Source organism: Labeo rohita, chromosome 2, assembly GCF_022985175.1.
Source record: "Labeo rohita strain BAU-BD-2019 chromosome 2, IGBB_LRoh.1.0, whole genome shotgun sequence".
Lineage (NCBI taxonomy): Eukaryota > Metazoa > Chordata > Actinopteri > Cypriniformes > Cyprinidae > Labeo > Labeo rohita.
This window is the reverse complement of record NC_066870.1, coordinates 31086277-31104119: the sequence shown is the minus strand read 5'-3', so window position 1 is coordinate 31104119 and position 17843 is coordinate 31086277. Positions and strand designations below refer to the sequence as shown.

The window sequence follows — 17843 nt, the reverse complement described above, 5'->3', positions numbered from 1 at the left end:
TCTAAAGAACTACACAAATTTTGCTGCTCATCCTCTGAAACAGGAAATACTATACAGGGATCTGACGCACCTGCAGACCGCTACAGACTGTCAACTGAAAGCTGCTCCTACTTATGCCAGCAAGATGCTGACGCAGTATGACTTTGTTAGGCTGTATCTGTCATCATGCTAAAAACCTTAATTCGGTCATTACAACAGGCACTTGTCAAGTTTGTTTCATGACCAGGCGGGAATAACAAAGTTTAAATATTATTATTATTATTGTTATTATTATTATTATTCATTAAAAAAAAAGTACACAATCTCATTACATGCAATGTAGCCTCTAATACGTCACAAAACACACCCATAACATCAGCATATTACACACTAACTAAAATCATATTTAGGATTAAAGATGCACAGGTTTTTACCAAACAAAATCATGTTTGCAAGATACTCTGCTGAAGTACTTCAATAGTACTTCTGACTAACAAATGGCTTTGCCAAAGTGTGCCAGCCCTGGTGAAAAAACCAGCATATGTTGGTCGGTATGTTTTGATGCTGGGATGCTGGTTAGGTATGTTTTGATGCTGGTTTAAGCTGGTTCTTTGCTGGTTTGTGCTGGTCCTTGACCATCAAAACATACCTACCAGCATATGCTGTTTTTTTTCACCAGGGAGGTCTGAGAAATTAGACCTTTTTGTATTAGGGCTCTTAAAAATAACTGTACTTCATACTGCATTTATGATGTACTTTTTAATTATATTTGTTGTATTTAATTACTGCTTTTAAAAATGTATAATACAACAGAAACAATGACCTGTGTACATGTTTTTTTTTAACTGTATGCGGTTATTTCTGGATCCTTCCTAAATCATGTTGTAAAAAAATGATCATCAGGTTAACATTTATGTATATTTGAACTGAATGAAAGCATTCTACTGGGTCCAGACTCCAGTTTATCTACTAGACAACATTCTTCCTTCTTCAACAGTCTGTAAAATTCTGCTTTTCCTCCAGAGTCAAGAGCATCAAATAAGATTCTCATGTTCATATGTTGTTGTTCAACGGCATGAACCTTCCCGTACATTTCATCTGGAATAATGTCTTTGGTCTTCGAACAGTCAGCAATCAAACAAATGTAAAAGCATGTTTTAGTGTGACTTTTAAGATCCATGCCATCATGCTCCTGTTAGAAAAGAACTGTATGTCGGCGCCAATAGCATTGTGGGCATGCCGACATATAGCGCTGTTACGCTACAGGCGTCCCAAGTTTGAGTAAGGGCTCGTGGACCTTTCCTTATGTAAATCTGGATACAAATCCTCAGACCATTAGCAATCATCACTGATGAACTGACTCTCCGAATGAGTTCATTTCTGTGTTCTTTCACAAATTCACATTCTGGTTAAAATAAAAAATATATAAATAATAATAATAAAAAGTTACATTTCAGAAGGAATTGTGTTTGATAGATAGAAAGAAAGAAAAAACGACAGCCAGTTGAAATACTGTTGTTAGATCGCTGTCTCCATGCCTAGACAATTAAGATCCAGCCCTGGATGCCAGATCCTGTCAGAAAATATCAGTTTGTCCAGTATCAGAACAACTCGTCAGCAGAGAGGTCTAATACCCAAACCCTGTTAACAGGAGGTCTTGTCTGGTACCCCAAAATACCCAAAACACTATTAACAGTCTTCTATCAGCCAAGAAGTTGACTGAGGAAAAACCAGTGAAAATGAAGAGCAGAAGCAGGAGACGAAGTAATGATAATAAAAAGGAGCAGAGTTTATTGAATAGTCTTAGTTGCGTATGTCTCAATGCTCAGACTTCGTCTGAAGAACACAAATCCAACAAGTATTGTTATACCAAACTGATTCACAACAACATCCCATAAACCTTGGGTTTCCATAAACACTTCCATGTATTTCTTATTCATGAAGACAAACAGCCCTTGAAGCTACACAGTCATAAGACTAAACAATGGGAAAAAAAATAAAAAACAACTATAATATAATATAAATGACTAATCAATTAATGAATCAATAAAATGAATATATAAATGAATATAATGATTATTATAAATTATTAAATGAATGAAGAATAAATGAACAATATATAAAAAGAAAGCAAAACACAAATGTATGGCTGCCCAGAGGCAAAACACACAGTTTGCATTTGAGGATCGTTGGATCCTTCACTGTTAACTTTGAATTCATACCTGTGAGCCTTGTGTGAGCAGGAGGGTCTATATCTTTACCTGATTTAAATAATCTGCATAAAATGCTTAAAATAAGTGTCCAACTTAATACATTGATAAAGAATTGATTACACTGAAAAATTATGGAGTAGGGTTTATTTCAAAGCTAGGAAACAAATTTAAGTCTGTAATTGCTAGCAAAAATAATTGTGGCAACTAACACTAAATTCAATGTGAAACTTTTTAAGTAGTAAAACAGAAATAGTATTTTCCTGTAATCCAATAATCTTCAGATTTAGTGTAAAAACAGTGCAAGTTGTTAAATATTCAATATTTGATGTTAATTTTATTTTGTAACGAGCATTAGAATGTGTTAAAAAGTTACAACCCTAGCCATATCTGTAATTCATTCATGTGAGAACGACTCGTCGTGTAACCCATACTTCCTTTCCTTCAGTTTTATCCAAAAGACTCAGTCTGATTTCCTCAGTGTTGAAATTTACAAACACTTCAAATGTGGGATGATAGTTTGGACCAAAATTACACTCAAACTTCTCTGTCTGAAAAACAGCAAAATAAAGGTGAGAGACTAAATAAATAAAATCTATAATCTATTACACCAATGACTCATGGTGTAAAATATGCTAAAACAACTAGAAATCAAGAAAATATCTCAAGAAAAGCATATAATCTAATGACATTTTAGTGACATTAAATACAAATCTGAGAATATATTGCTGACATGTTTTTGCAGCTTATATGATGTTACCTCTGGCTGTACTGTAGATCCCACTGGTTCACAACACAGACCGTATTCTGATCCTGGGGTGAGAGAGCACTTTGAACTGGTTGTAATGTGTGTACTCTCTTTGTGCTGGCCCATGACCTTAAGGGAGGAAAAGTCTATGAACTTTTAGAATTTAAAGGCAGAGGCAAAAAAGGTAAAATGCCTCCAGTATCTTGACAAAAAAAATCATTCTCAAATAAATACTAGATTAAAAAGTATTCAATGCTCTCTCACTTCAGAGATTTTCCTTTTACAATGTTAAAAAATAATAATAAATATGAGTTGAACAGTTATAAAGTAGTAACACATATATCATCTAAAGTATGTATATTCTATATGATCCTAAGGAGTTTATTTATGTGTCTCTCAATAGGGAAACTATGGCCAATTATTATATATTGGATCAGAGTGTGTTGAGTGTGTTAATACAAGAAACATTTTAAGCGAAAAAATAATAATACCTTGGACAGTGGAATGTTCCACGGGAGCAAATAAACATCCAGTATGTTTTCTCTCTGTCTCGTAGTAATTGGTCGTAGAAAGAGAAGCACTTGGGCAACAACAGGGAACGAAGAAAAGATCTTCCTTTTTAAGAGCCCAAAGAGGGACAGATCTTTGATGTAAATCATCACATGAGTTTCAGTCACTTTAAGAGGCTTCATTGTTTCTACATTACCACCAGTGAGATGTGCTACAGCCAGAATGTCTTTGTTTTCCTCTGTAAAGGAACATATAATTATACACAATTGTTATTGTTTTCATTTTAAGTTTACTCAATGAAACTGAAAGCTCATGCATAAATGGTTACAAACTCACCACTGTACCATCAATTTATCTATCATATTGAGGATGTAAAAATAAACCTACCAGAGAATATTTCACAGTGAGGAAAGTGCAGTCCTGAGATTGAACCATTAAAACAGTCAATATTGTACAAGGGTCCTGCAGGCTGCATCTGACCCAAACCATCTAACAGACGAGGATCCCATGAGTCAATGTTATACAGCACCTCTCCTTCACCCTCCATCACAAACACAAGGTTAGTCAGACTGCAACGAAACTGACCAGCATGTGGACACACAAACCTGGAGGACAGAATATTCATTTACACTATTAAATCATAGCAGTTTGCTTATATTCTATTCTATATCTAAAAATAAAGTGTTAAATACCTGTATGTATTATCATGCTTGTCTTCATCACCTCTCTGAACAAGTTCCGGAGTGAACACTTCTGCAACTTCTGCATCTTCTGACTGAGAATGTTTTAAATCATTTTGGAGTATAAAATATTCACTTTTTAAATATTACATTTCTGTAAACATTCTGTATAGTTTTAAAAACTGATCATACACTGAAACCTCAAAAGTAATCAATGTGATTACAAAATACAAAAAACTGCAATACTGTACCAGTGAGGAGAACTCCACTTCCAGAACAACAATTAACAAATAAATTACTCACCCCCTTGTCATCCAAGATGTTCATGTCTTTCAGTCTTCTGTCATGAAGAAATTATGGTTTTTGAGGAAAGCATTTCAGGATTTTTCTCCATATAATGGACTTCATTGGTGCCCCTGATTTTGAACATCCAGAATGTAGTTTAAATGTGGCTTCAAAGGTCTCTAAACGATCCCAGCCGAGGAAGAGGGTCTTATCTTGTGTAACGATCTGTCATTTTTTTTGAAAAAATAAAAATGTGTATACTTTTTTAAGCACAAAAGCTCGTCTAGCACAGGCTCTGAGATGCACGTTCACGATGCTACATACTATTAAATCACGCTGAAAGATCACGCGGAACGTAGGCAGAACTACAAACCCAGTGTTTACAAAGCCAACGCGCAAAGACTAAGAAAGTGCAAGTAAGTCAAACAAAGAGGTACAACAATGTTGGAGGATTCAGAAGTTGTAGGAGAAATTAAGATGGAGTTTTTCGCCATTCTCTACATTTTTTGAGCCGGAGTACACAGATGATGAACTTAGATGTGATTCGTAGTAGTGATGGGAAGGTCCAGTACAGAACCTAATAGGATGTTAATTGTTGTTCTGGAAGTAGAGTTCTCCTTTAAAAGATTAGCATGTTTTATAGCTTCAAAATCATCTGATTTACAGTAATTCATCACACAGAAATATCACAGGCAAAAAAATAATTACATTGTAATTGTTATAATGAAAAGAAAATTCATGACAGCTTTTACTCACTGGGTGTGCTGGTGATTGAGCCTCCAATGATGAGTAAGACAGAGAATCAGAACCCTTTTCTACTGTCAGACAAAGAGTACATAGAAACTGGTGTTATTTAAACAAAAAAAGAAAAGATTTTTTTCTTGCAAGTCTTTTTCTATATACAGTATTTACTCATGTTACGTAAAACATTTGTAAGAAAAGAAAATCTGAATTAAATCTCAAGCACAGTTACAAAGTTTATGTATATTATACTCTGTAGACTGTGACATTTCAGCAATACTCAACAGGTACTAAGGGACCCAAAGTTTGCCAAGAAAAAAAAACCCCACACCCTTCCACCACCACCAGTAGCCTGAAACCACTCATTCACGGCAAGATGGACCTGTACTTTCATGTTGTTTACGTAAGAGATAAGCAGATTTAGTTTTAGTTTTCTAGTTTTAACTTGTCTATAAATTTGAAAATGACCAAGGAATAAGCGGGATAATCAATGGTTTGCAGGGTATTAAAGGATTTTAAATGCACTTTGCAAAGGCAACCACCATCCGCTTCACGTCGGAACTAATTAATTAAAAAAAAAAAGTATTCTTCCACCAAACAATGTAGTTCCTCAGAGTTGTGGCTGCAACAAAGTGGTTGCCAAGCAACACACAAAAGTAAACAAAGGTGTATGCTTGTAGAGTAATTTACAACAACTTCAAATGCAGCTCAACCAATCAAAATCAAGGACCGGAACTATCCATTTTATAAACCAAATTCTGACCCTACCCTCTGAACGTTGCAGCGGAAATTGAGACTCATCAGATTGGGCACCCTTTGTCCAGACAAGTTTTGAAAGCCCAGCACCAGGCCATTTAGTATCGATGTATTGTAAGGAGTGATGGGACATTTCCTGTTTATTCATATCTGCTTTCAGGCTGTTAATCTCATCCTGTATCCGTGCAGCCTCCTGCTGAAAGTTCTGCTGTAGAAGAGCTCCTCTTTCCTACAACACAAACAGCATCTGAATCAGAAAAAGTCTAATTCTAATCTTGACCATGAGCACATTTAGTAAACCTCAAAAGCACAGTCTGTAACGCTGTTTGTAAACTCAATATAATACAGTTTATCATCTAATCAAGCATGCCAACAACATCTCCAAGTCAGATTGTTTCTGTATTCTATGTATTTTCCATTTAAACATTTTATGTTACTTTTTACATTTGTTTATTTTGTATACACGGAAAAAAACGGTGTAGAAATAATTTTCACTTAGAAATTGCTAGTAAAATTCAGAAACAATTAAAGAAGAACCAGACACATGGAATTAAATGTAAAATAAAAAGACTGAAATATCTCTTGTAAAGGAATTTTATTCTAAAACATACTCCAATAGTCTTAAATAAACAAACAATAATGACTTAATATAAATGTATATAAATGTGTTGAAATGCTGCTAAATTTAATTATTTGTTCATATTCAGTGCTTGCAAGCAGCATTATTTGATTATAATATAACATATTATTCTTTACCTTGATCATTGCACTACTGCAGACAATTCAGGTAAACATCTTAATGTACAGGCACCAGTTAAACCTTTAGTAAATAATTTTAAAAAAGTAAACTTCAACTGTAACTTATTTTTATATAAAATGGCAATTACAACAACTGAAACAATTAATTTTAAACGAATGTGTTTCTTGCATCAGTTTGCATCAAAATGTGATCTGTGTGTATTTTCTTTATATCGAGCTATAAAATTCTCCACAGTACTGAACATGGCACTTTTTTTTTTTTTTTTTTAGAGTTTGTGTCCTGTTTTACCTTCAGTTTTGCTTCTAAGACTCGTTCATTGTCTTTCCTGAATCTTTCCAGCTCTCTCTCCATCTGACTAGTGGTCTGCCGCATATGCTCCTGATGAGATCTCTTCATGTCTTCAAACACCCGCTCATGTAACCACTTCTGTTTCTCTACAGCTCTTTGCCCCTTCTTCAAAATATCACACTTTAATCTATGCACTGTAAAGAGAAAGAGAAAGTTTGGTATTCTGACCTAACTGCTAAACAAATCTGTCTAGCAGTCATATGTCTGCAGTACACAACTACATGATAAAGGTATTTAGTAATGAAAGTGTCAGCTACTACTGCTTTGAAACAGTGCTCTGATTTAAGTAACTGAGAGCTTTGATTGATAGAGAAGTGTACAGCTGATTTTAATTTTACCCTCGCTCTCCCGTTCTGTGGCATTCATGGATTGATCAGCTTGTAGAATTCCAATTCCAATCTCTTCCTTTGCTCTCAAATATTTAATCAACACATCCTCTCTCTGTGGAAAAAACACATTTCTAATCATTCAAACTATCAGTTTTTAAAAAATGGGAGTTTTGTTGTGACAGCAATAAATCATACTTAGAGGAAGAGGTCGCATAAGTACATAAAAGTTATTATAAATTACTTGCCATTACACAGTGACAAACCAACATGGCATTAATTTTTCCATGAGTAATTCTCCATACAATGACAGTTTGTAGTTACCATGGCTGTCAAGCGCCAAAAGGAAAACAACCATTAAAGTACTATAAAAGTTGCCCCAATGACATATCATACTTAATTTCAACAAATAATTTGAAATGCATCAGTTCATTATTAATTAATTTCTTTTGCCCTTTTTCAGGCTTGAAATCTCTGATCACTAAAACTGTTGTTTGGATAAAAAGTAACAATCTACATTCTTCAAAATACCTAATTTTGTGCTTTAAGGAAAGTAACAAGAGCACCCAAATTTGTGAATCTCAGATCTGAGAGTAAGTGTTTCAGTTTCATGATTATCATGTCAGCATTGATTTAAAGATGTTGATCAGTGCTGTTACATGCTGTTGTGACCATCCAGAACAACAAAACACAAGCAAAGCATGCATGTGTGAACTGTACCATTATTTGTGAGTCTGTTCTTGCTCTATAGTCCCAGGTCAGCTGTGTGAGTGTGTCTCTGTACTGTTGGTATCCTCCAGGTTTCAGGTATGATCCATCAGAAATGCTTTTTTCCATCTTATCAAACACATCACGCAGCACGTCCTCACACTGCATGCGAGACGCTTCCTGATTCTGCTGGCACCTCTGCTGATATTCATCATGAATCTTCCTCTAAATCAAGAGACGCAATGAGAGAGATAGCAAAACTGCTTATACTTCTACTTGTTATAAAGAGAGAATACTGGATTAAACATGGATTAAATCTCCATTACTTCAAACTGTGCACATTTACTATAATAAATACAAGTGTAGCACCAAGTTTTTGAAGTTTTAAAATGCATTTAAATTCTTTTAATTAAATGTGTGATTTCAATTTGACGGATACAATAATGTTTTGATGGCATGATTTCTGATGATTACCACAGATTTATTATTTTTTTTATTTGGAAAGGTAAAAGATTTTCTATGGTCAATTCAGTATTCAATATTACACTTGACTTGGTTTGAACCTGTAACCTGTAACCTGTAAGCACATTTAGTGAATAGTGTAAGTATACAAATTAGGACACAGTATAGTTCAGATAGTTCCTGTTTCATGTTGTTTTGTCCATGTTTATATCTGCCTCTGTTTTCCTGTTTGTCCCTAATCTGTTTCTGTAGGCCAGCAGTTACAGCAGGTACTTTACCATGAGCTCTTGCTGGTAGATCTGGCCATTGTCATTGAAGGAAATGGAGAAGAAAACTTCAATAGCCTTCTTCTCTGCAGTTTTGTGGATGTCAGACAGCTCTTCTGGGCGCTTTGGAAGCTCAGCTATGCTGAGCATCTCAGTCATGTAAAACTGCAGGGCCTCCTCTACTGCACGGACGTTCTGGATCTTAGCTAGACACGTGACTGCGTTCTCCACACACAGAACATTCCCGCTGCGGATCGCCTCTACATAAACCTCAGCAAGATTACCCAGAGCTGTCAGGAAACACAACTCCATAGTTCAGTATATTGTATGTTCTTTTGTATGCAGTCCACTGATCATTGGTTCTCAAAACAGATTCACAACCATCATAAATTTTGTTTTCTTTCAGGAATTTTGTAAAGGCACACACCTGTTCCAGTAATTGTACGGCCTCCAGTGACTGTTTTTGGCTCTGAATTGTCATAGACGTAACTGCAGAATGTGTCTGCCTGCTCAAGGAACCCCGAATCCAGTTCTTTTTCAGTCAGCTGCTCCATTCTCTGCATATTTTGTGTACTAGCAGGCCGAGGAAACACAAAGCACTTCCTCACCGCAAAGAACTGCCGCAGACAACGACGGGGCAGGTTGTACTGCTCAATCCGATGTGAAATACCTAAAATAATTATGGAAACATAATATATATTTACTAATTTACTGTATGTAATGGATACTTTTATGTTAAACTAAAACTGTTAGGTGCTGTTTTTGAAATGTTAAAATGCATTATCCTATTCCATTTTAAAGTGGGTTAGTTTATACGTTTTAGTAGCCCATTTGTAGGTTGATTTGCACTTTTGCCAATCAACTTTCAACATTGCTATTTTCTTTTAGCAATTCATCTATCAGCATTGGCTCAGCTCCATTAGTTTGAAGAAAGAAAACAGTTTTTCTAAATATGTCAGAGACATTCATTATTTCTGCAACTATGGCTAGTGACTTAGATGTTTTTCAACATGACAGAAATAGACTGTGATGGCATTTATGCCTGTTAGTAAAAGAGTGTATTCTGTATGTGTGTTAATTAATGTCAGCTCTTTATCTCACCTGGTTTGAGTTTCAGTGCACCCTCCAGATACTCATCTGATGTTATTAGTTTATCCCCCCTTTTCAGTTCCAAAGTAAAGTCACGAACAGTCCAGACAAACGATGGAAAAACACGGATGAAATCTGCCGACTCGTCCTCATGTTGACCCACATCTGCCTTCACACAAATGTTCTCCGTCAGCTCTGTAACGTAGCTACATTCAGCACTGTTCAGGAGAAATAACACTACTGCGATTTATTAACTGTTAACTCTGAATACATCATATATGTGTGTGTGACAAGGATACTGCAGGTTTTCCAATGCTGTGTTGTCAATGGTCCCTAAGCTGTTGTACACTAGAGTACTGCTGAGTAGAACAGCCAGACAGAAGATCCATGTGTCATGTTTCTCATCTCCCTGAAATAAGTATGTGAGCACCAGTAAGTGACCACTAATTTACATTTAAAAGCAAAAGGCCATCCAGTCTAGAACTGATTTGTAAAGTCCAATGGCCGGTTGCACCAGCTAGACGTAAAAAAACAGGGTGTAAGCCCTACACTGGGCTTTGCAACGTCCAACTTTCTGATAACTATTTACACCTGTTGCACCAGCTAAAATTACGATCAGGCACAACTACGCCCGGCATAGATGATGTACGTCAACGCTGACGCATTCTCCCACAGTGACAGCTGAGACGCCATCCACGCTGCAATGGCTACAACTACTAATATAGAACTGAATTGCTCAAGTAAAATTTAGTCTCAGATGTAGCACTACGCAGAGATGGTGCAACAGGTATCAATTCTACGCATGACTTAAAGTGCATTTTACATCCAGCCTAGTCTTACAACTAGGTGTATGTCCAGCTGGTGCAACCGGCCCCAAAGTACTATGTGCAATGTATCTTTTCATCTGTTGATGGTAGATTTTATTGCTATAGAGATAAGATTGCTATGGATGCTGTGTGCTCTTTCTCCTCACCTTTGCCACATCACCAAGTCCCTCTGTGTCCAGCAGCACCAGAGTGTGTCCTTCTTTTTTGGGGTGAGGGATGCACCACATCCAGATGCCTTTGGTCTTTGATTCATTAGCGCTGCCTAGAGCAAAGCCTGAGACAAACATATCATTAAAGTCAATGAGAATGCAGCATCATTTAAAATCCACAGTTTTTAGTTAACGGTGCCGTTGATGAAATGCTTTATATTCAGTCTGTCTTTATCTGTTTATTCTGTGAGTCGCAGTGGCAGATAATGAGAGGTTACTGAGATCAAGTGAATTTTGTTCACCTGACCATGTGATCTCAACCACTCCAAATAAAATAAAAGAGGTTTTACTGGACAGTCGTTATGACTGGAGTCTCATGTGAGAGAGCATGATTGTAAATACAAAGTACTACATGTCTTTATGTGTAAAACATTTTGTAATGAGGGAAAAATTACTGAGTGCACTCTTTAAATTATACTTTTTACTTTTACATTCACAGGACAGTTCTACCACTTTGAAGTTGTTTAATTTATGAATTCATTTTAGTGCTTTTTTTAATAAATTAGTTCTGAACACTATAATGAGCATTATTTTCATTATTACTGTAATATTTCAACTTTATTATTATATTATTGTTTACATGTATGAAACAGTCCCATCTTAAAGAAGTAGTCCACTTCCGAAACAAAGATCACATATAATGTACTCACCCCCTTGTCATCCAAGATGTTCATGTCTTTCTTTCTTCAGTCGTAAAGAAAGTATGTTTTTTGAGGAAAACATTTCTGCATTTTTCTCCATATAATGGACTGATATGGTGCCCCGATTTTGAACTTCCAAAATGCAGTTTAAATGCGGCTTCAAACGATCCCAAACGCGGTTGTAAACGATCCCAGCCGAGGAAGAAGGGTCTCATCTAGCGAAATGATCAGTTATTTTCATTTTAAAAAATACAATTTAAATACACTTTAATCCCAAACACTCATCTTGCCTTTCTCTCCCTGAACTCTGTGTATTCTGGCTCAAGACAGTTAGGGTATGTCAAAAAACTCCAATCGTATTTTCTCCCTCATTTCGAAGTTGAGGGAGAACATGAGATGGGAGTTTTGCGACATACCCTAACTGTCATGAACCGGAACAAAAACAGTCCAGGCAGAGTAAGACAAGACAAGACGAGTATTTGGCATTAAAAAGTATATAAATTGTATTATTTTTATGAAAATAACCGATCGTTACACTAGATAAGACCCTTCTTTCTCGGTTGGGATCATTTACAACTGCATTTGGGATCGTTTGAAGCTGCATTTAAACAGCATTTTGGCAGTTCAAAATCGGGGCACCATATCAGTCCATTATATGGAGAAAAATGCTGAAACATTTTCCTCAAAAACATAATTTCTTTACGACTGAAAAAAGAAAGACATGAACATCTTGGATGACAATGGGGTGAGTACATTATATGTCAATCTTTGTTTTGGAAGTGGACGTCTCCTTTAATGCTACTGTTTTGCACATATTCAGCACCTGAGATAGTCTCAACACGAGATAGTCTCCGTCCATTTTAACCAATAAGAATAGATTGGAGCTTGTACGACTTTATTCTCATTTTCATAGTACATTTGAGGCAGTTTTTTGGCGTTATTTTAATGGCACACGTCAACAAGAGTGCACTATTGTAATACAAGATGGTGCCAGCAAGAATCTCTTGGCTTGCTCTCCCATATTGAGATCATGGCTCTACGCTCCCTCAAATATCCCTCAAAGTTATTGTAAACAGGTATTTATTAATTCATTTTATTTAGTGAAGCGCAACCCTCATAGAAAGAATGTGTGTTGGTTACAATAAATAATGTACTTTTAGTCAGTGCGTTTCACTTTGCAAGATAAATGTTATGTAGTAAATTTATCAAACGCACCATCCAACTGAAGGGGGTCCCACCAGGAGCATTTCTAGGATTTTAAAACATCCGGGGCTGGTGCCAAAAGATCAGGGGCTAGTGGTAGTCGGTGGGGGCTCACATCATGCTCACATAAGATTTTGTTAGACACAAGTGGTTGAACCTGGATCCTACTAGGCGGGTCCGGGGGCATTAAACCGGGGGTTAAAGACCTTGTCACACTATTAACAATAGTAAATAGTAATCACTGCAAATAGCAAACATATCAAAGTATTATAACAAAATTATAAGATTAAAAAAATATGTTAGACAAATAAAATAATACATTTGAAAATGTATTTATAACTGTAACAAATATATAGTTGCATGCAAAAAGAGGGCCCTATTTCTTTTTCCCCCAAATTCCGTTTTATTTATTTTTATTTTTTTTTTTTTTTCAAATTCTGTTTTCTGTTTTCATTTTTCTGGCCTTCTTTTTAATGGTTAAATTTAATTTTATTAATTATTTAATTAGTAATTAATTAAAACCATGAATCTTATACAATTTACCGTCAATTTATCAAAAGTTTACATTTACATGTTTGGGACCCTATAAAATGTTTTATTTTTTTCTGACTTTATGTTTTATTGTAACCAAATATGTTTTAGCATGTCTGTTTATTTGAATGCATAAAACAGCTTTTATTTATTTTTACAATAGCCTTATGGAACTCTGCATTGTGTATTTTTCTGGTTATCAGATGAAGGTAAAAAATATTGACTTAACTGATCTTTTACTGAAAATTATATTTTATTTTTGGCAAATAAAGGGGATTTACTATTAAAATGTAAAACATGGAAGAAATATTGTGTGAAAAAAATGTATACATTTTTATTAATTAATAGTAGTAGTAGTAGGCACGTACATTATACTGAATGATGAATAAAGTTAAACCCAACTTTTATTTTGACGGGTTGCCGACTTGCCGTGAATACCTTTACATTTCTGTGTATATATTTGACGCTTGTTTTACTCAAATGAAACAGTGAAATGCTCATTAAGTGACTAATGTATTTTTGCCCTCATTTAGTGAAACGGCAGACGCTGAAATCACCGCACGCGTCAGTATTACATGTTTAGAAAACGAAACCGCGCATCCGCGCCGTTCATTCATAAAAAGACACGCAGAACATGCAGGATTCATATTTAAATAGCCTTTTGCGGCATAATATTTACAGATACTAGTCCCTATCGCGACTTGATTTAAGTTTAAGGACCAACGTTTAATTAATTGATTTAAACTTTGACAAATTCCGTGGAATTTATAGGGCCAAACAAAAAAAACTTTCGGGGCTCAAGCCCCTAATGATTAGCCCTAGCGACGCCCCTGGGTCCCACACCGGACGAGAAGTGCAGCGCCGCGTCGCGCAGTGCCTACAACAACTGGAGGTATCGCACACCGGACGCGCACATTCTATACGCGGAAGCTCATTTTCCAATGAAGCTGTAAGATGGGTGAGTTTTAACTAAATTTATTATTAATATTATTCTAAATATATTATTTTAATTGATAATAGCTAAGTTTTGAACGTTAATCAATGAAAATAATCTGTGTTATGATAAGTCTGTTACTGTTTTTTTTTTTTGTACCTATCTGTTACTAGGCAACTATGTTAGTAGCAAAATAGTTTAGCTAAGGTTAGCTAGCCAACCTGAGTGAAAACGTAACCAAACACCTTGAAAAGCTTTTATTTCAATGAGTTTAGGTTTCAGTTTATATTCTATTTCTAATATCGATTTGATGAAAATAAAGAAAACCATAGTGTGGCCATTGAATGTTTGTATAGTCCTAGATAAATATACAGGCAGAGGCGGACAGAGTACACAGGTTCATTACTTGAGTAAAAAAGTACAGATACCCCTTGCTAAATTTTACTCAAGTACAAGTAAAAGTACTACAGTCGGATGTCTACTTAAGTAAAAGTACTGAAGTACTTGTTTTTAAAAGTACTTGAGTATCAAGAGTACAAGAGTACATTTTCTAAATATTGCATTACTACTGCCACAGTGCTTACATTTATGTACAGAAACGTCCTATATGGAGTTATGAAAAATGTTAATGTTAATACCTTGGAGAATGTAAAAGGAATTGAAAGTAAAATCAAGTCATTTTCATCTTTTTACCATGTTGCTTTATTTAACATTTCTCACTTGCCCACAAGGCAATAGCACAACAATGGCAACGCTCTGACAAACCTCTGTTAGAGTTTAATGTATTTTTTGCACCCACATTTGAACCAGACTGTGTTAAACACACCGCATACTCAAGAACATCAAAGCAAATGCTCAGCTTACATTAATGTGTAATATCAGAAAAGAATAATATAGCAATAATATAAGAATAATATAAACAATATAGCAATGTTCTGACACACCTCTGAACCTGACCGTGATTAAGTGATTAAAGAAAATCAGCTAATCAGCTGTGTTTAGGTCAGCGTACAAATAAGGAAAAATAAAATTCAGCTCATTTGAGTGACAATATTAAGCCCCTTCCTCTCACATTGACATACAGGCAAAGGCAGGAGAAAATACTTTCAGCTGAATAACACCATTCTACACAATCTATGTTTGACAACTCTTTTGTGTGTGTGTGTGTGTGTGTGTACTGTACTTCAATTCAATCAAATGTCATGAAGTCCTTGTTCAACTTGAGGAGAAGTTGGTTCTCAAAATTCTGTGAATGAATTGATCCCCTTCTTGGGGTGAAAAGCAAACCTGCTATGCTAAAAAGCCTTTCACACGCTCCTGAAGCTGGCAGGGCTGTGTTGAGCTTTAGTGAGAGGTTAAGCACAGCTGGATATGGGGCACCTGCACAATCCAATCGCGTTTGAGAGGGAAACAACAAATTGAGGGTTTCTGAGATTTTTCTTTTTTCCTTTTTTTTAGAAGAAGTAACGGGTACTCACGCTTATGGATGGAAATGTAGCGGAGTATAGTGTACAATATTTGCCTCTCAAATGTACTTGAGTAAAGTCATGAGTACTCCCCAAAAATGATACTTGAGTAAAGTACAGATCCCTCAAAATTGTACTTAAGTACTGTACTCAAGTAAATGTACTCCGTTACTGTCCGGCTCTGTATACAGGGCTGTGTATTCCCTGGTAACCGATGACATCTGCAATCTTCCTCCATGGTGATGAGGTCCTTATGTTGTCTTTAAAGAAACTATGGTTTGTTGCATATAATTCTCGGTATTTCCCTACTTCGTTGATAAGTTTTTCGTCGTCCATAGCGCTCCGTTACACCGCTATTTAAATTACCTGAAGTGACGGTTGTCACAACTAAAACCCCGTATAATTAATTACTGAGTAATGAGAATGAAATATTTGAAAAAAAAAACGTGTACGTGTATGGTAACTTTTTTCAGTCATTATTTAGTCGTGGAAACAACGGTGAAAATGTATATATATCAGCAGCATGCACTGCACATGATGAAAGACTGTTTCTCTCACCGGACTGTTGTCCTGCCAGGCGGTTCATAAGGTAAGACTTTCCCGTACGGTAGAGTCCCACCACAGACACTACCACAACCGGCTGAATTATTCCATCCAGAATATTTTTGGCCTCTTTCCTCACATGCAGCTTCCCATTTTCATCGTTTTCAATGAGACACACCGGAGCGGACATGAGTCCGCCACACGCCATGACTCTGCACAAAAACTAGGCTGTTTATAAAGTAGCCTACTGTTAAAATTAGCGAAGTAATTTGTTGTTTTAAAAGCAGAAAGCGTATTCCGTTTTTAAACTCAGACCCACTAGTCCTCCCATGAGCGTGACAATAAAGATAACATTTCTCATGAGAATTTTTTAGGAGGGGCTGGAGCAATTATTCCGCCCTAAAACTGATCGTGCAGCCCAAACCGTAAGGCCTAGAGAGCTGAAACTTGGTCAGAAGGTAGTAGTCCCCCTCGCTACTCAGGTGCAAAGAACCGGCCCAATCGGCCTATAGGTGGCGCTACAGCGCAAAAATGCAAAAATGCTCATAGCTCCTAGACCGTTTGTCATAGACTCAAAAAATATCATTGTAAATCCTTGGGTCAATCAAAACAAAATGGCTATCTGGAAATTTTTCCGGTCAAAATTTTTCCGCCAAAAATGAAATTTGTCCAAAACCTACTTTTTACTAAAATGGCTATAACTCATGAACCAAATGAGATATCTTCACCAAACTCGGTACACATGTGTATAAGCTCAATCTTTGGTCAAATAAAAAAATTGCACAGCTCTGCCACTTGGTGGCGCTATAAGCCTGAAAAAACATAAAAATGACTATAACTATGCAATCGTTAGTCCGATCCACTTGAAAATTGGTATGCAGTGTCTCTGTCCAATGTGCCATAAGGGTCTATAAGGACATTGGCGTATCTCAAAAAACATGGCCGCCATTGGCCAATGAAGTTTGAGCACCTATTTGACAAGGTTAACGGAGGTCGATCGGAACGAAACTCGGTGGGCATGTTAAACTCATGGTCCTAATGGTCTGTAAGAATTTTGAAAGATATCGGCCACTAGTTGGCGCTAACGAATTCTATGGCTCTGTAATCACGTGGTGTTTCACACATCCACACAATATGCATATCATTTGATAGATCTCCTCATGATGAACAACTTTGCCTCAAGAACCACTGCTGTCAATCCAATTGCTCATTAAATATTCACAAATATGTGAAAAACCTACTTTTGCGAACTAGTCCTAGGTTTTTCACTCAATCTCGATCAAACCACTGCAGTAATATTCTCCAGACTCTCTAGATCAATAATTATCAAAAAAATGTGGAATTTTGTCCTTTGGTTAGCTATAACGGGGTCATTTAGAAAAGGGGCGTGGCCACATATACCCAAAAGCCTATAAAACCTAAACAAAAACTCAAAACTTTACAAAAATTGGTGAAAACATGTGTCAGATGATTCTTAACAAGCATGCAAAGTTTCATGGAGATCGGAGCATAGGTGGCGCTATTCTATTCACACAAACACTAGATCTTACACTTACATCTGTATGATATATCCCATCATTCATTCTGAACAACTTTGCATACCACCTCAAAGGCCTTAATG

General features: G+C 36.2%; 1 protein-coding gene across 3 annotated transcripts; it reads right to left on the bottom strand.

Annotated features, from left to right (window-relative positions):
• Positions 1–1747: 1747 nt before the first annotated feature.
• si:ch211-195h23.3 (uncharacterized protein LOC100170660 homolog) lies at positions 1748–16609 on the bottom strand. 3 transcript variants are annotated; one of them, XM_051129143.1, is made up of 16 exons: positions 16238–16609; positions 10842–10969; positions 10168–10277; positions 9881–10074; positions 9207–9449; positions 8792–9069; positions 8064–8276; positions 7356–7458; positions 6958–7151; positions 5922–6138; positions 5169–5230; positions 4140–4222; positions 3835–4052; positions 3429–3685; positions 2950–3066; positions 1748–2740 (listed from the first exon to the last, which is right to left on the bottom strand). In XM_051129143.1, exons 1-16 carry the CDS (start codon positions 16428–16430, stop codon positions 2591–2593), a joined length of 2760 nt encoding a protein of 919 aa, XP_050985100.1. In that variant the 5' UTR covers positions 16431–16609; the 3' UTR covers positions 1748–2590. The 3 variants fall into 3 exon arrangements, 2 of the variants coding, with proteins under 2 accessions (XP_050985100.1, XP_050985109.1); XM_051129152.1 differs by having other exon boundaries at positions 5169–5227; XR_007829181.1 differs by lacking the exons at positions 1748–2740; positions 2950–3066; positions 3429–3685; positions 3835–4052 and adding an exon at positions 4431–4637 and having other exon boundaries at positions 4173–4222.
• Positions 16610–17843: the final 1234 nt, after the last annotated feature.